The sequence below is a fragment of the Anoplopoma fimbria genome, chromosome 19 (assembly GCF_027596085.1).
Source record: "Anoplopoma fimbria isolate UVic2021 breed Golden Eagle Sablefish chromosome 19, Afim_UVic_2022, whole genome shotgun sequence".
In the NCBI taxonomy this organism is placed as follows: domain Eukaryota; kingdom Metazoa; phylum Chordata; class Actinopteri; order Perciformes; family Anoplopomatidae; genus Anoplopoma; species Anoplopoma fimbria.
Window position 1 is genome coordinate 28575944 of NC_072467.1, and position 14661 is coordinate 28590604.

At 40.1% G+C, this 14661-nt stretch overlaps 2 protein-coding genes across 4 annotated transcripts; both read right to left on the reverse strand.

The window, feature by feature from the left end:
• Window positions 1-1659: 1659 nt before the first annotated feature.
• Window positions 1660-5014, reverse strand: pclaf (PCNA clamp associated factor). The gene is made up of 4 exons (XM_054620647.1): window positions 4856-5014; window positions 3460-3546; window positions 3169-3343; window positions 1660-2220 (listed from the first exon to the last, which is right to left on the reverse strand). The coding sequence occupies exons 1-4, from the start codon at window positions 4899-4901 to the stop codon at window positions 2181-2183; spliced, it is 348 nt and encodes a 115-aa protein (XP_054476622.1). The 5' UTR covers window positions 4902-5014; the 3' UTR covers window positions 1660-2180.
• Window positions 5015-6236: 1222 nt separating this feature from the next.
• On the reverse strand, window positions 6237-13443 carry nedd1 (NEDD1 gamma-tubulin ring complex targeting factor). Of its 3 annotated transcripts, none has more exons than XM_054620630.1 (16): window positions 13328-13443; window positions 12332-12475; window positions 11986-12080; window positions 11770-11886; window positions 11540-11680; window positions 10841-11070; window positions 9798-9999; window positions 9509-9620; window positions 8667-8798; window positions 8522-8572; window positions 8350-8439; window positions 7759-7913; window positions 7478-7670; window positions 7105-7246; window positions 6936-7002; window positions 6237-6725 (listed from the first exon to the last, which is right to left on the reverse strand). In XM_054620630.1, the coding sequence occupies exons 2-16, from the start codon at window positions 12465-12467 to the stop codon at window positions 6621-6623; spliced, it is 1968 nt and encodes a 655-aa protein (XP_054476605.1). In that variant the 5' UTR covers window positions 12468-12475; window positions 13328-13443; the 3' UTR covers window positions 6237-6620. The 3 variants fall into 3 exon arrangements, with proteins under 3 accessions (XP_054476605.1, XP_054476604.1, XP_054476603.1); XM_054620629.1 differs by having other exon boundaries at window positions 8667-8795; window positions 9503-9620; XM_054620628.1 differs by having other exon boundaries at window positions 9503-9620.
• Window positions 13444-14661: the final 1218 nt, after the last annotated feature.

Genomic DNA, 14661 nt, shown 5'->3' on the forward strand with positions numbered 1-14661 from the left:
ATGCTGCTGCTCCAGCAGACCACTGCATAGAAGATGGCTGATGCCACCACAGAGTTGAAAAAGGTCTTCAGGAGGTCTCCCTGCACTCCTGAGGACCTCAGTCTCCTCAGCAGATACAGTCTGCTCTGACCCTTTTTATAAAGTGCATTTGAATGATTAGTCCAGTTTATTGTTAAGTGAACACCCAGGTACTTATAAGATCTCACAATCTCAATGTCCTGTCCCTGGATGTTCACTGGTTCTGGAGGACAGTGTTTACCCCGGAGGAAGTCCACCACCAGCTCTTTGGTTTCACCAGAGTTGATCTGGAGGCGGTTCCTCTGGCTCCATCCTATGAAGTCCTGGTTCAGTTCTCTGTATTCCCTCTCATCACCGGCGGAGATGAGGTGACGATGCAGAGTCATCAGAGAACTTTAGCAGGTGGCAGGTAGCAGAGTTATATGTGAAGTCTGATGTGTAGATGGAGAAGAGGAATGGAGCCAGAACGGTTCCTTGTGGGGCCCCCGTGCTGCAGGACACCAGGTCTGACTCACACTCCCTTATCCTCACATACTGTGGACGGTTGGTGAGGTAGTCCAGGATCCACAGTGAGGTGGTGGTCCACCCCGGTCTGCTCCAGCTTGTCCCTCAGAAGCAAAGGCTGGATGGTGTTGAAGGCTCTGGAGAAGTCGAAGAACATGACTCTCACAGTGCTTCCAGCCTTTTCCAGGTGATTCATACTGTGTTCTATGTTCTGTGTATTCATACTGTGTTCTGTGTATTTATACTGTGTTCTATGTTCTGTGTATTTATACTGTGTTCTATGTTCTGTGTATTTATACTGTGTTCTGTGTATTTATACTGTTTATTTATACTGTTCTGTATTTATACTGTGTTCTGTGTATTTGTACTGTGTTCTGTGTATTTATACTGTGCTCTGTGTATTTATACTGTGTTCTGTGTATTTATACTATGTTCTGTGTTCTGTGTATTTATACTGTGTTCTGTGTATTTATACTGTGTTCTGAGTATTTATACTGTGTTCTGTGTTCTGAGTATTTATGAATTATTAACGTCTGTATGTCTTTAAATTGGGATTGTGATGTCATAATTAAATAATCCAGAATATGATATATAAACACTGGAGTTATTGTTTACATTAGGCTCCGTTGGATGATCAGCCTCACATGATGAAGATAAATGACGTATGAAGCGTTGTTAGTTTAGCTTTGACCACACGAGCTTCCGTAGCTGTGGATGTTTGATTTGAGCCTCCGGACCTCTCGGGGAGGCGGTGTCCTGACGCTGTTATTGATCAACATATTGATCTACTGAACTGGTTCCACTGGTTCCCACACAACGAGGTCCAGTTCATTTATGCACCGAGACACCTGGACAGGGCGGGGCTTGAGTCCACAGGATCCATGTGGAGCCAGAGTTTAGTTTTATTTGTTTAGAACTGTTTGTTTTTCTCTAAATATTTAGTTTTAATAAATCAGATCCAAACCTGTTTAGTCAAACTGAAGCACTTTTCAAAAGTACATAAAACTAAATATTTCAGACCCTCGAAGCCTTCATCACATTTAGATTAATATAAATGTTAAATATTAAAGAAGGAGTTTAGAGTTCCTTTATATTCACGTTTATTTGACCGGCTGTTCATTTAAACTTTGCTTTAATGAGACAAATAGTTTCATTAGAAATATTAAGACTTCTTGGTTTACAGGAGCTTTGTGTCAACGAAACACCAAATTATGATGAAATCAAACATTTTATTTTCATATGGAAGAATAATCCAAACCTTGAAACAAAATAACTTCTAGAATGAATCATTTTCTTTTCATAAAGTCTGTAATCTGAGTTTTTGTGTCTGAGAGGAAACAAAGAATTCAATGTATTCTCTGAAGGAGCAGATTCATTGAGAGAAACATTGACTGATCAACATTAATCCATTAATCCATTAATCCATAAATCCATCCCACGCTGGGAGGATACACTCAGCAGCATCAGGTGAAGCTCTGCGTTAGTTTTTTAACATCTAAAAGTGAAACTGCTGGTTAATAACATTTTTAAAAAAGGTTTAATGAACTATACAATGTGAATTCAGCAGATATTATATACAGATGTACATTAAAAACGCCACAAAGTTAATGTGGAGGCAACAAACGGGACCGACGGTCACAAAACGGATTCATTCATCTTCATTCATCGTCTTCATCGTCAGCCGGCAGCGGTCTGGACCTGCAGAGGAAATAAAGGAACCGTCAGGAAAACGTCTCATTTTATTCATCTTTAATGTATAAAAGCAAATTCTACTTATTAACTTAAAGTTTAACAAACAAAAACTGAAAGAGATATAGAATAAACTAACAATTATGATCAGATTGAAAATGATACCTAAAATAAGACAAAACATTAAGTTCAAGGTTCAATAATTCTCTTTTGGATCATATAATTGATTTGAACACAGATACGATCAGTCTCCCTTTTTAACTTCAAACAGAATTTGTTTGGATTAATAAAACATTTAATCAGCAACTATTAAAAAAAAAAAAAAAAGTTTTAAAGCAATAAATCAAAAACATTCACAGATTAGAGAATTTGACACGTTTGTCAGATTCAACAATAAATAAATAAATGAAGGTTTTGGATTGTTGGTTTACATTTTTCACTCTTTAGTTGTAGTTTAGTTATTTTTTGGTGCAGTGGATTTTAATTTCAATACATCTTTATTTTTACTCAAGTTATTTTTCCCCAAAAGCTGCAAATTTCCAGAGAAGACATTCACTGGAAATTTTAAAGTCCTTTAAACTATTTGGACAGTTTTGAGTGTGAATATTAACAGTTTTTCTTTGTCTCTCTCTTTAAATGAGGTTTTGGACTGTTTGTTTAGACAAAACAAGCCGTTTGAAAATGTAATTTTGGTTTAAATAATAGATGTTTTGCTGTTTTCTTACATTTTATACAGAAAACGAATGAGAAGATAATCTAAACAATGATATAAATGAATGGTTGGTTTTACAGCCCGGCCATAAGACAAGTGTGTTTGAGCCGTTAGCAGATCAACCCTAACCCAGAAACATAAGAGAGACTTCAGAGTTTCTATGTGAAGTCTGAATTAAAGAGGTATAAGTTGTAGTTCTTCCAGAATAAAGAACTCTTTAAATCTGATGCAGTGATCTAACATACTTCCTGGTTGTCATCCCGCTGCCTCCGGCCTCTTCGTCATCCTCTACCTCCTGAGGTCTCTGGTTCTCCTTCTCTGGTTTCCTCGGTGGACCGCCGAAGAAGTCCCCGATGCCCTTCTGCCAGGTGGGCGTGGGCCGGGCACACACCGGGTTCCCGCCTGCATATTTACCCTTTGCTGTGAATAAAGAACACGTAACATTACATTACAGTCATTTAGTAACCTCAGTATGCGCTCCATCACAACATGCATGAGTAGACAGAGTGAGGTGGAGGCTGGCTGCAGGGACGGACCAGGGGTGGCGGTCTGGCTGCTGGAGGAGGAGGCTGAATTGGCCAAACTGGATCCCAGAGACTTCCGGGGTGCAGCAGCTGCAACAGCTGTGAACACAAAACAAAAAGTATGAAAACTGCATCTGGAACATATTAACACACAGTTATGAAACACGAAACCAGTAAGAGGACACTCTGGTTTGTGGGAGAGAACCAGTGACGCGTGGACGTGTTTCAGACAGCAGAGAGAGAAAGTAGTCCGTCAGTGCACAGAGCCTGAAGGTCTGTTTACATTATAGTGTTTACATTGTATACATTATAGTGTTTACATTATAGTGTTTACATTATATATATTATAGTGTTTACATTATATATATTATATTATATTATAGTTTACATTATATACATTATAGTGTTTACATTATACATTATAGTGTTTACATTATACATTATAGTATTTACATTATAGTGTTTACATTATATATATTATAGTGTTTACATTATATACATTATAGTGTTTACATTATATATAGTGTTTACATTGTATATATTATAGTGTTTACATTATATATATAGTGTTTACATTATATATATTATAGTGTTTACATTATATATATTATATATATTATAGTGTTTACATTATATATATATATTATAGAGTTTACATTATATACATATAGTGTTTACATTATATATATTAGTATATATTATAGTGTTTACATTATATATATATAGTGTTTACATTATATTATATTTATATATATACATTATAGTGTTTATATTATATACATTATAGTGTTTACATTATATATATATATATATATATGTTTACATTATATATATTATAGTGTTTACATTATATATATTATAGTGTTTACATTATATGTTTATATTATAGTGTTTACATTATATATATTATAGTGTTTACATTATATATATTATAGTGTTTACATTATATATATATTATAGTGTTTATATTATAGTGTTTATTATATATATTATAGTGTTTACATTATATATATATATATGTTTATATTATAGTGTTTCCAGGGTTACGGGGGAGACCCCGTAGAGAACGTAAGCGTGACCTCCTTTACGTCGTCTAACACGTGTCCCTCCGACGACGACGAGCAGAGCGCGTCAGATGACGTCACCCGTTAAAGGGGTTTGGAGCGCAGTCCGCACAGCGCGGGAACGAGGCCTGTTGGCGGGAGACCGGGAGACCGGGAGCAGGCCTCCGGTACCGGGACCAGGGACCCGGGACCGGAGGCCTGCTTACTCACATACATGTGATCAGGTGTGAGCGTTCATGTGAGCGCGCTCCCGGCCCAACACGCACACAAACACAAACATAAACAAACAAACACAAACAAACACAAACACAAACACAACGCTGAGCTCTCCGTGCGGCTCGTACCTTTCCTGTAGGCCGCGGGGACGCTGTCGGCTTTGGTCCTCACCATGTCTGCGGCCTGAGGCGTGCGGGCGGCTGCGTTAGGTTGCGTTAGGCTGCGTTAGGTTGCGTTAGGCTGCGTTAGGTTGCGTTAGGCTGCGGGCGGCTGCGTGTCTCTGACGGACTGACGCAGCCTCGTCCCGCGCTGGTTTAAAAACAGCCCCGGAAGGGGCGGGAGATCTCTTCTTCTTCTTCTGCTGCTGCTATTCCGGCAGAGCGAACGCAGCGGCGGCGCAGTGCTGCCCCCCTCCCTCCTCCGGTGGACCAGTGTAACTGCAGCGTTAACAGTGATCTGATAAGATAAGATAATCCTTTATTAGTCCCACAGTGGGGAAATTTGCAGGCTTACAGCAGCAGAGAGTAAAGTGCACACAAGAGACATAGTAAAGAAAGACAAGATAAAAAAAAAAAATTAAAAATAATAAATAAAAAATAAATAAAAAAAGTATTATAAATAAGCAATAAAAACAGTAGAAAAACACAATAACTGAAATATAATATTTACAGACAGAATTTACTATTTTAACTATTATTGCACAGTGTTTTTATTGTCATGATGATAGATATTAAATAAATAGATATTCCTTTATTGATCCACATGGGGGGACTACCAGAGAAACAGAGAAATAAAACATATTATAAAAATAATAATAATAAAAAATAAATAAAAAATGTACAGTATATCCACATGGGGGGGCTGGTCAGCATGAGACAGACTGTGGTCTCCGCTGTTGTTGTACAGTCTGATGGCAGTGGGCTGTTTACTACACTGTAAATACTACTATACTGTACTTAAATACTTTGTTAGAAGGATAAATAAATTATTATAAATCGAATGTAAAAATATTATCTGTTGGTCTGATGTACATTCTTTTTTAATTATGAATTAAGAACATTTATGATGTAAAGAAGGATTTCTAAACGCTCACTTTTAGTCACACACAGCAAAGCTGAATGCACTGCTGTTTTTTTCCCACTAATTTAGTGTCAAAAACATCTCAATTAGAAACAGAACAATAGAACAAATGTGAATTCTTGTTTCCCTCAAACAAAGTCTGTTGAAAAAGTAAATAAGAGTTAAAAAGTATGAAATTAAACAAGAGTACTGAACTGAGTCGGATGGAGCAGAGTATGTGAGGGTAGGTCAGGACCATGTAGATCAATATTGTAAATATATCATATTGTTTTTAAAGTTGAATGAAATCAATGAAAAAACAGCATCAAATGTTTGCACATTAACAGACCCGACATAAACATGAGAATAACCTTCAGTGTATCAGATGACACATCTGCTTTCATCCTTCAAACTGACACAAAAAAAGAGTTCTTGTTTTATTTTCAATATGAATATTTTTTATTCTTTAGACAAAATGTTTCTTATTAATAAAACATGATTCAGGCACATAGAGAATATCCATCGGAAGGTGTAAACTAATGTGTTATATCATCTTCAGGCTGGAGGGTCAAATGTAAAACCAAAACCAAAAGATGTTTTTAAATGTCTGACAGACTCAGCTGGACATTTGAACGCACCATCTCTTGGTTCTTCAACTACAAAACACATCAACTTCATCACAGGTCTGAAGCTCCAGGAGGCAGCTGGTGTGAAGAAGAGCACTGATGAAAGTTAGAGTCAGTGTGCTTCTCTTTGGAGGACATCTGCTCCACATAGATCCAATCCACATCCCAGAACTCTGTGACAGAGCAGGACTCAGTCTGGATCAGAGGCTCAGTAGTTGGTCTTGAGCCGGCGGTTCTCCTCCCTCAGCCGCTCCACCTCCTCCACCAGAGACTCGTTCACAGAGTACTTCTCAATCAGACCGTGGATCTCGTTCTGAAACGACAAGTTTGTGCTTTAACATCATTGGAACAATATCTTCAGTGAATGGGACCTTGAGAGGGACACAGACGTTGAGTGATGCACGATTCATGGCGCTATCAGTAATCTACAGATTTATCATCTCCCACTGACAGTTTAAATACAAAAGACAGAAGACGTCTTGAAACAACGGGAGAGAGAGAAATCGTTGGAGATGTTTCGTACCAGCTGGATGTAAAACTGTCGGACCATCTCGACCTGCAGGTTGACGACGTCTCTGTGACAGGCGTCCCTGAGGAGAGGAAGGAGGGACATCATCAACATTAGGGTTCCTACAGTCTTTTTCTACGTCTTTAAAACGAAGGAAAGAGTCCAAAGAGGGTCAGGGACGGACCTGAAGTCCTCCAGAGTCTCGTGGATCATGTTCTGGATGAAGTGGATCTGCAGGGACGTGAGAGGAGCAGCTCCCGCCTGACCCACCACGTCAGCGATGTTCTGGGAGAGAGACGAGGACACAGCCGTCGACAGAGCTGGACCTGAAGGGACAGACAGACCAGTTAGAGACCAGAGACCAGGGTCGGACAGACCAGTTAGAGACCAGGAACCAGGGACAGACAGACAGACCAGTTAGAGACCAGGAACCAGGGACAGACAGACCAGTTAGAAACCAGAAACCAGGGACAGACAGACCAGTTAGAAACCAGTAACCTGGGACAGAATGACCAGCTAGAAACCAGAAACCGGTCCATGTCGGTGTCTCGCTCTACCTGCTGTGGTTCTGGCTGCAGCTCCCTGGACCGGAGACTCGTAGTTCAGCTGAGCTTGAATCCCATTGGCTCTCCTGAGGCCGGCCTCCGGGGTAAAGAAGGGCGGGGCCGGCTGGCTGTGATTGGTCGGCTGAGGTGCTGTGGGTGTGGCCTGTCCCTCCCCCTCCAGACTGGAGCTGCTGGCCTTGTCAGACTGTCAACAGAGAGAACGTTTTAATGCTTGTGACGCCACGCTGATCTACTGTTTCATACTTCATTAGACTGAGGTCAGAGGTCGGCACCTTTCTGGAGTCACATGGTTCGGCTGCTTCATCAGGGATTGGCTCCTCCTCTCTGATCGGGGGAGGAGTCTGGAAGACGGACAGCGGGCTGTAACATCGGCCTGAAGAGGCGACCAGCGGCGTTCCCAGAGGGGTCTTACGGAGGGAGCCGGTATCTGGAGAAAAAACAGAGACCGCAACAAACTCCACACACGTGTTTTCAAGTATCTTTCCAGGCGGTGAAATGTACATTTTCAATTTCCATAACGTTTTTCAGGTTTTAAATGACTGAAAGAATTTATTCCACACATTCATCTTTATAATCAAAACCTACATTACCCACAATGCAACTCTTCCCCGTGATATGTTATGCAAGTTAGCTGCTACGGTTTCCTGCAGCAGAGGTCTCACTTCTTTCTAACTCCAAACATCCAAATTATTTTACTACTTTTAACTTGTAGTCATCAACCGACGTCGACTCAAGTGACATCACTCGAGGAACCTTATCAGACGCCACTCAGCTCCTCTGGAGACACTGAAGGCGTCATGGCTGTTAAAACATGATGCAGCAGAAAAATATCTCCTGATCAGTAGAAACCAGTAGAGTCTGACCTTCTCTGACTGGGGAGAAGATGTCCAGACTGGCCCGACCGATGACCTGCTGACCCTCCCCTTCTCTGGACAGCATCTCCAAACTGGTAACTATGGAAACACAGCATCAAGGTCAGTCCAGAACCAGCAGACGCATCATTCACAACGGCCTCAAACTGACTTCCTGTCGTACCGTGTGTCCTCCCAAACGGCGTGTCTCCGGCCGTCCCCTGGGACCGAGAGTCTGGACAGAAAGAAGAGCAAAATGTAAACATGGCTGGTGATCTGGATCAGGGGGTCTTAAGGGTCCAGGTCTGAGGAGGCAGTGAAGGTCTGACCTTCTCGAGCCGGAGAGAAGACGTCCAGACTGTTCCGTCCGACGCTGCTGAACTTCTCCACCGCAGGAAGCGGCTCCATCCCCTGCTGGCCTTCAGCCTCCCGGGACATCAGCTCTGGACCAGCGCCCCCTGCTGGACACAATGCAGTGAGCAACGTCTGTTTACTTATTTCATTCTGTAACTTTACAGTTCACTAACAAATATTTGTAGGGTTGGGGGAATACAAGGGTACAGCAAGGATCACCATATTTTGTGGTTAATTATGTATCAATACCACAGACTGAATATAAGAAGTAGACGTAGTCGTTGTGATGTCGCTCATTGGTTTGTTTACTGATAATTTAAAGCCGAGTTTGGCGATTTCGCCGTCGCCATCTTGGATTACGGCAGTCGCCATGTTGTTTTTTTACAACCGATGAACAATATTAGGAGAATAATGTCCACCAGGGGGCGACTCCTCTGGTTGTATAGAAGTCTATGAGAAAATGACTCTACTTCTCTCTTGATTTATTCCCTCAGTAAACATTGTAAACATGAGTTTATGGTCTCAATCTCTAGTTTCAAGTCTTCTTCAATACAGCATGATGTTCATTTAGTAAATGATGCTCCATTTAGAGTCAAACAGACCATAAAGCAGGGGATGCTTTAGGGCGGGGCTACACACTGATAGGTCACTTCCTGTTCACTGGTTGCAAAAAAACAAGATGGTAACGGCCGAACTCAAGGCTTCTAAACATCCGTCCACAAACAGATGAGTGACGTCACTACGACTTCGTCCTCTTCTTATATACAGTCTGTTGGTGCAATGCATGTGTGATGTAATGAGACGAACCCACCTGTACCTGTCACCTGTCTGAGGGGGGTGTGGCCTGTGCCGGGGGCGGGGTCTGTCTGGCTGTTTGAACGCTTGAATGAGGATCTCTTGACAATCTTGGTGGAGCCCAGTTTACTGGACTGGAACAGAAGAAGAAGAAGAAGAAGAGATGGATTTTAGACTCTGGACCGATCATGAGAAGACGTTTGTAAAACACAAGGTTGTTTTTAAATCCAGTATTTCTACATTTGGAGGTCATGAATGAAACATCTCAGGTACCACAGTAATATCCTCATCGGTCTAACGTCTGTGTTTACCTTGAGTTTGCTGCTGTTGCTCTGGAAGCGCAGGCAGGTGACGGAGGTTTTGTGTGCCGCAGTGACCCTGGTGGGGGCGCTGGAGTTCCTCAGGTCGTACTGGTAGATCTTCCCCTGAGTGGATCCGACCACCAGACCGGTGCCGTCCGGCGTGAAGTCCACCGAGGTCAGAGGACTGTCCACCCGGATCGACCTCAGGATGCTGGACACACCACACACCAATTTAACGTTAATAATCAGACAGATAAGAACTGCTTCATGTATCGAGTCACGTTTCCATCCAACTGTGACGAGAATTAACGGTTGTTTGCGTCCACTAGCGTTATGAGATTATTAGGAGTTGGTTCATGGAGATAAGCAGCTGGTGGGAAACTATTAAACCACTGCAGAGAAAAAAGATGACATCATTAAAATAGCTTAAACGGTGAGAATCAAAGTGGAGAACTGGATGTAAAAGGGACATTTGAGTTTGTTTCATGTGTTGATCTGTGAGGAGGAGCTCTGGGGAAGTCACATGATGCTTTGTGTCCGTCAGCGTTTATTTGCTAAATCTGTTTTCATTTTGCTTTTTTATGGTTAGAAAAACTCTTCCACTAAACCCTTTTTTGTGCCGTTTAAAAATTGTCTTTGAATATTAATTGTTTCCACTTGTTTTTTATGTGCAAATTGAAAATGTGTGTTGTACTTAAATAATAATAATGACTCAATACATTGTTTAACTAGTCGACAGAAAATTGATTGGCAGATATTTTGAAAATCAGTTACTTAAAAATCTGTAATTTTGCAGGAAAAAATATCAATTAATCTGTTTTAAGCTAAAATGTGAGTATGAGCTGATATGACTGTAAAATTATGGTCTTTGGGTTTTGGTCTGTTGGTTAAACTGAACTTTTAGGTAATTTTTTACCTTTTACTTCCATCTTATAGACAAAACAATAATTGATTTGTGGAGAAAGTAATCAGCAGATTAATGAAGGATTACTTATTGACTATAGTTACACACAAATAAAGGGTAAAAAGGAGTTTTGTCTCATCCGTCTCACATCTTGCTGGCCGTGTCGTAGCAGACGATCTTCTTGTCCAGGCCGACGCTGACCACCAGCAGCTCGCTGGCGGGGGAGAAGGCGAGGCCGGAGCCGGGGGCCTTGTGGGCGCCGTCGAACACGTGGAGCTCCTTCTGGGTGTTGGAGTCCCAGAGGACCACGGAGCCGCTGTCAGAGACGCTGCCCAGCAACGAGCGCTTCAGTGTGGACATCCTCAGGTCGTGGATCGGCTGGAGAGAAAACACATAGTTCATCGAGTTAGACTCTCTGAAACGAGTTCAGATTTAGACTCCTGGATTCTGATTCAGTCCTGAGAACAGAGAGGAGATTTAAAGGTGCTGTGAACTCTCTAGTTTGATAAATGCCTCGTTTCTAAACGGTCAATAAGCAAGAAGGAAGAAAAGAGCAGCAAGAAGGAAAATTGTACATTTTGATAACCAATTAATGGTAAAAGCTACTCCAAAGAACTTTTATTATCTGTTGATTTAAGTGGCTCCTTTTTACTTATATGGGTCATACATTTTGACTGCTTAAAACAAACCCCAAAAACATTTGCTGTTTGAAGTACAGTATTTATTCAGGTTAAATAAAAACGTCACTCTCTCACTGTGGTGAGTTTGATGTAAAACACAACATAAATCTAATTAAAACAGCAGCTCTGACGGTTCATCAAACTCTCGTGACGGCAGACGGTCTCACCTGGTTGCTGCCGTGTCCGAAGGCTTTGCTGGACAGGTTGGTGGTCAGACTGTGGAGGACCAGGTCTCCGCTGGTGGAACCGGAGGCCACGTAGCTGTCGTTGGCATTAAAGGACACGCAGGTCACCTCCTCTTTGTGGTCCTGAGAGACGGAGAGACGGAGAGACGGAGACCCTCAGACCTTAAACCTCATGAGACGCTCTCTCAGGTGTTCTCAGGACGAGGTCTTACCTTCAGGGAGCGGTGAAGTCTCTTGGTCTTCAGGTCCCAGATGTGAACGCCGTGATCCAGACCTCCGCTGACCAGAAACTGAGACGAGGAACTCAGACACACTCTGGTTTGCTTTTTCTGAACAGTACAATGAGAGAGATGAGAGGGTGAGGACTGTTTTTTTTGCAGTTACATGTGTACAAACTACTCAGTTTAGTATAAATGTACTGCTCTCACCCCCTCGCCCAGTTCCACCACTGGGACCGGAGTGGATTTGAGGCTGGAAACCACCAGTTTGTCTCCGCTGCTGCTGGCGCTGACCAGGTACTGGTCTGAAAGAACTGGTCAAGGCTGGTTCACCTTTTATTCACACAGACTTTATGGATTCTTTGTTCTTATTAGATGACATTCAATGAGGGAAGTTTAGTCTGACTTCACAGGGAATCTATTCTGCTTCACAGATGGATTTGTGTTTTAGAGGAAGGTTTTACCCTTTTGGTATCTAAACAAGCTCCCAAAAGATTCTGCAGGGTTGGAAATGAAAGCTAATAAAATATAATATCAGCAAATATTCTGAGGATACTGTTGGAGCTCCAGCAGGCCTGAACCACAGGGTGGCTGCTGCTATGTGGGTTGAACTGCTCCAGCGGCGCCATGGAAACCGCATCCCAGATCTTCACACAGTCTCCTGTCGACACCAGGCGGTTCACCTCCTCCATGGCAACGCCTGGAGACAAACACACACACATCCACACACAAACATCAGTGTAATGTATAATGTTACAATAAAATAACCTTCATTTTATTTCTTTATGTGCTTTTTTGTTTTTACAACACAAGTAATAATCAAGTTGTGACATATCTCACAGCTTTCAACAACTGGTCAATTAATTGTAAAAGTAAATCAATCAACACATTAATTTATAAACTGAAGGATGAAGTGTTTCCTTTATGTGTTGATAAAATCCTCCTACTTCTTCAGATAAATAAACTCTTTAAAAAGCTGAAAACAGTTTGTTCTTTTAGAGACACGAGGTTCTCACAGGAACATCTGGTGATGTTATAGAACATTCACATTAATGTAGATTAACATTCACATTAATGTAGATTAACAGGGTATAAAGGAGTCAACATGAAACATTCACATTAATGTAGATTAACAGGATATAAAGGAGTTAACATGAAACATTCACATTAAAGCAGCAGGAATAATAATAATCCAGAAACATCAGATAGAATAGAAAACATTTAACTAAACCATCAGTACTTTTACTTCAGTGAGGTTTATAAGCAGTGTTTCCAATACTTTAATTAAGTACTAACAGTATTTAATAAGTTAACACTAATAAACATGTAGTTATTTAACATCAAGCTCCACTGAACCAGCAGTTTAACTAAGTTGAGTTAACGACTAACTAGTTCAGACTAGTTCAGACTAGTTAGTTAGGTCTTAACCAGCAGCAGGTGAAGCTAGCTGTTAGCTGTTAGCTGTTAGCTTCCTCAGACTCACATAAAGTTACAGAACTGTCGTAAACCCGGTGAAACTACCGTAAAGTACCGTAAACTACGGTGTGTTTACCGTGGAGGTGTCTCGTGGAGCAGCTCGAGCTGGTTGTTTGTTTGTTTCTTTGTTTTCTTTGTTTGTTTTGTTTTGTTTTGTTTTGTTTTGTTCTGTTGAACCGGCTGCAGCCAAAAACCGCCACTACGGAAACCCGGAGGGACAAAAAGGAGAAGCGTTCCTGTTTGAAATAACTTGATTGACAGAATTCTGCTTCACAAGAAAACAGACGTAAAGGAACTAAGAACTAATACACAGAATAAAAACACTATGTTACAGTAGAACTACTAATACACAGAATAAAAACACTATGTTACAGTAGAACTACTAATACACAGAATAAAAACACTATGTTACAGTAAAACTACTAATACACAGAATAAAAACACTAAAGTAAAACTACTAATACACAGAATAAAAACACTATGTTACAGTAAAACTACTAATACACAGAATAAAAACACTATGTTACAGTAGAACTACTAATACACAGAATAAAAACACTATGTTACAGTAGAACTACTAATACACAGAATAAAAACACTATGTTACAGTAAAACTACTAATACACAGAATAAAAACACTATGTTACAGTAAAACTACTAATACACAAACACTATGTTACAGTAATAAAAACACTATGTTACAGTAGAACTACTAATACACAGAATAAAAACACTATGTTACAGTAAAACTACTAATACACAGAATAAAAACACTATGTTACAGTAGAACTACTAATACACAGAATAAAAACACTATGTTACAGTAGAACTACTAATACACAGAATAAAAACACTATGTTACAGTAAACTACTAAGAATAAAAACACTATGTTACAGTAAAACTACAACAGTATAAAACACAGAATAAAAACACTATGTTACAGTAAAACTACTAATACACAGAATAAAAACACTATGTTACAGTAGAACTACTAATACACAGAATAAAAACACTATGTTACAGTAAAACTACTAATACACAGAATACAAACATGTTACTAAAACTACTAATACACAGTATAAAAACACTATGTTACAGTAAAACTACTAATACACAGTATAAAAACACTATGTTACAGTAGAACTACTAATACACAGAATAAAAACACTATGTTACAGTAAAATGTTCCTTGTGTAAAATGATGTCAGAATAATCAGTAAAATGTAGTTAAAGTATTGAAACTGTGACTGTTGTACTATATATATTATATATCATTAGATTATTAACTGATGCATTAATGTAAAAGCAGGGTTTATTGTTGTATTTGACACAAACATTTGGCAAAATTGTGAATATTATTGTTTAAATTGCTGAAACTGAATTAAAAACTATGAAAAACAAACGTAAAT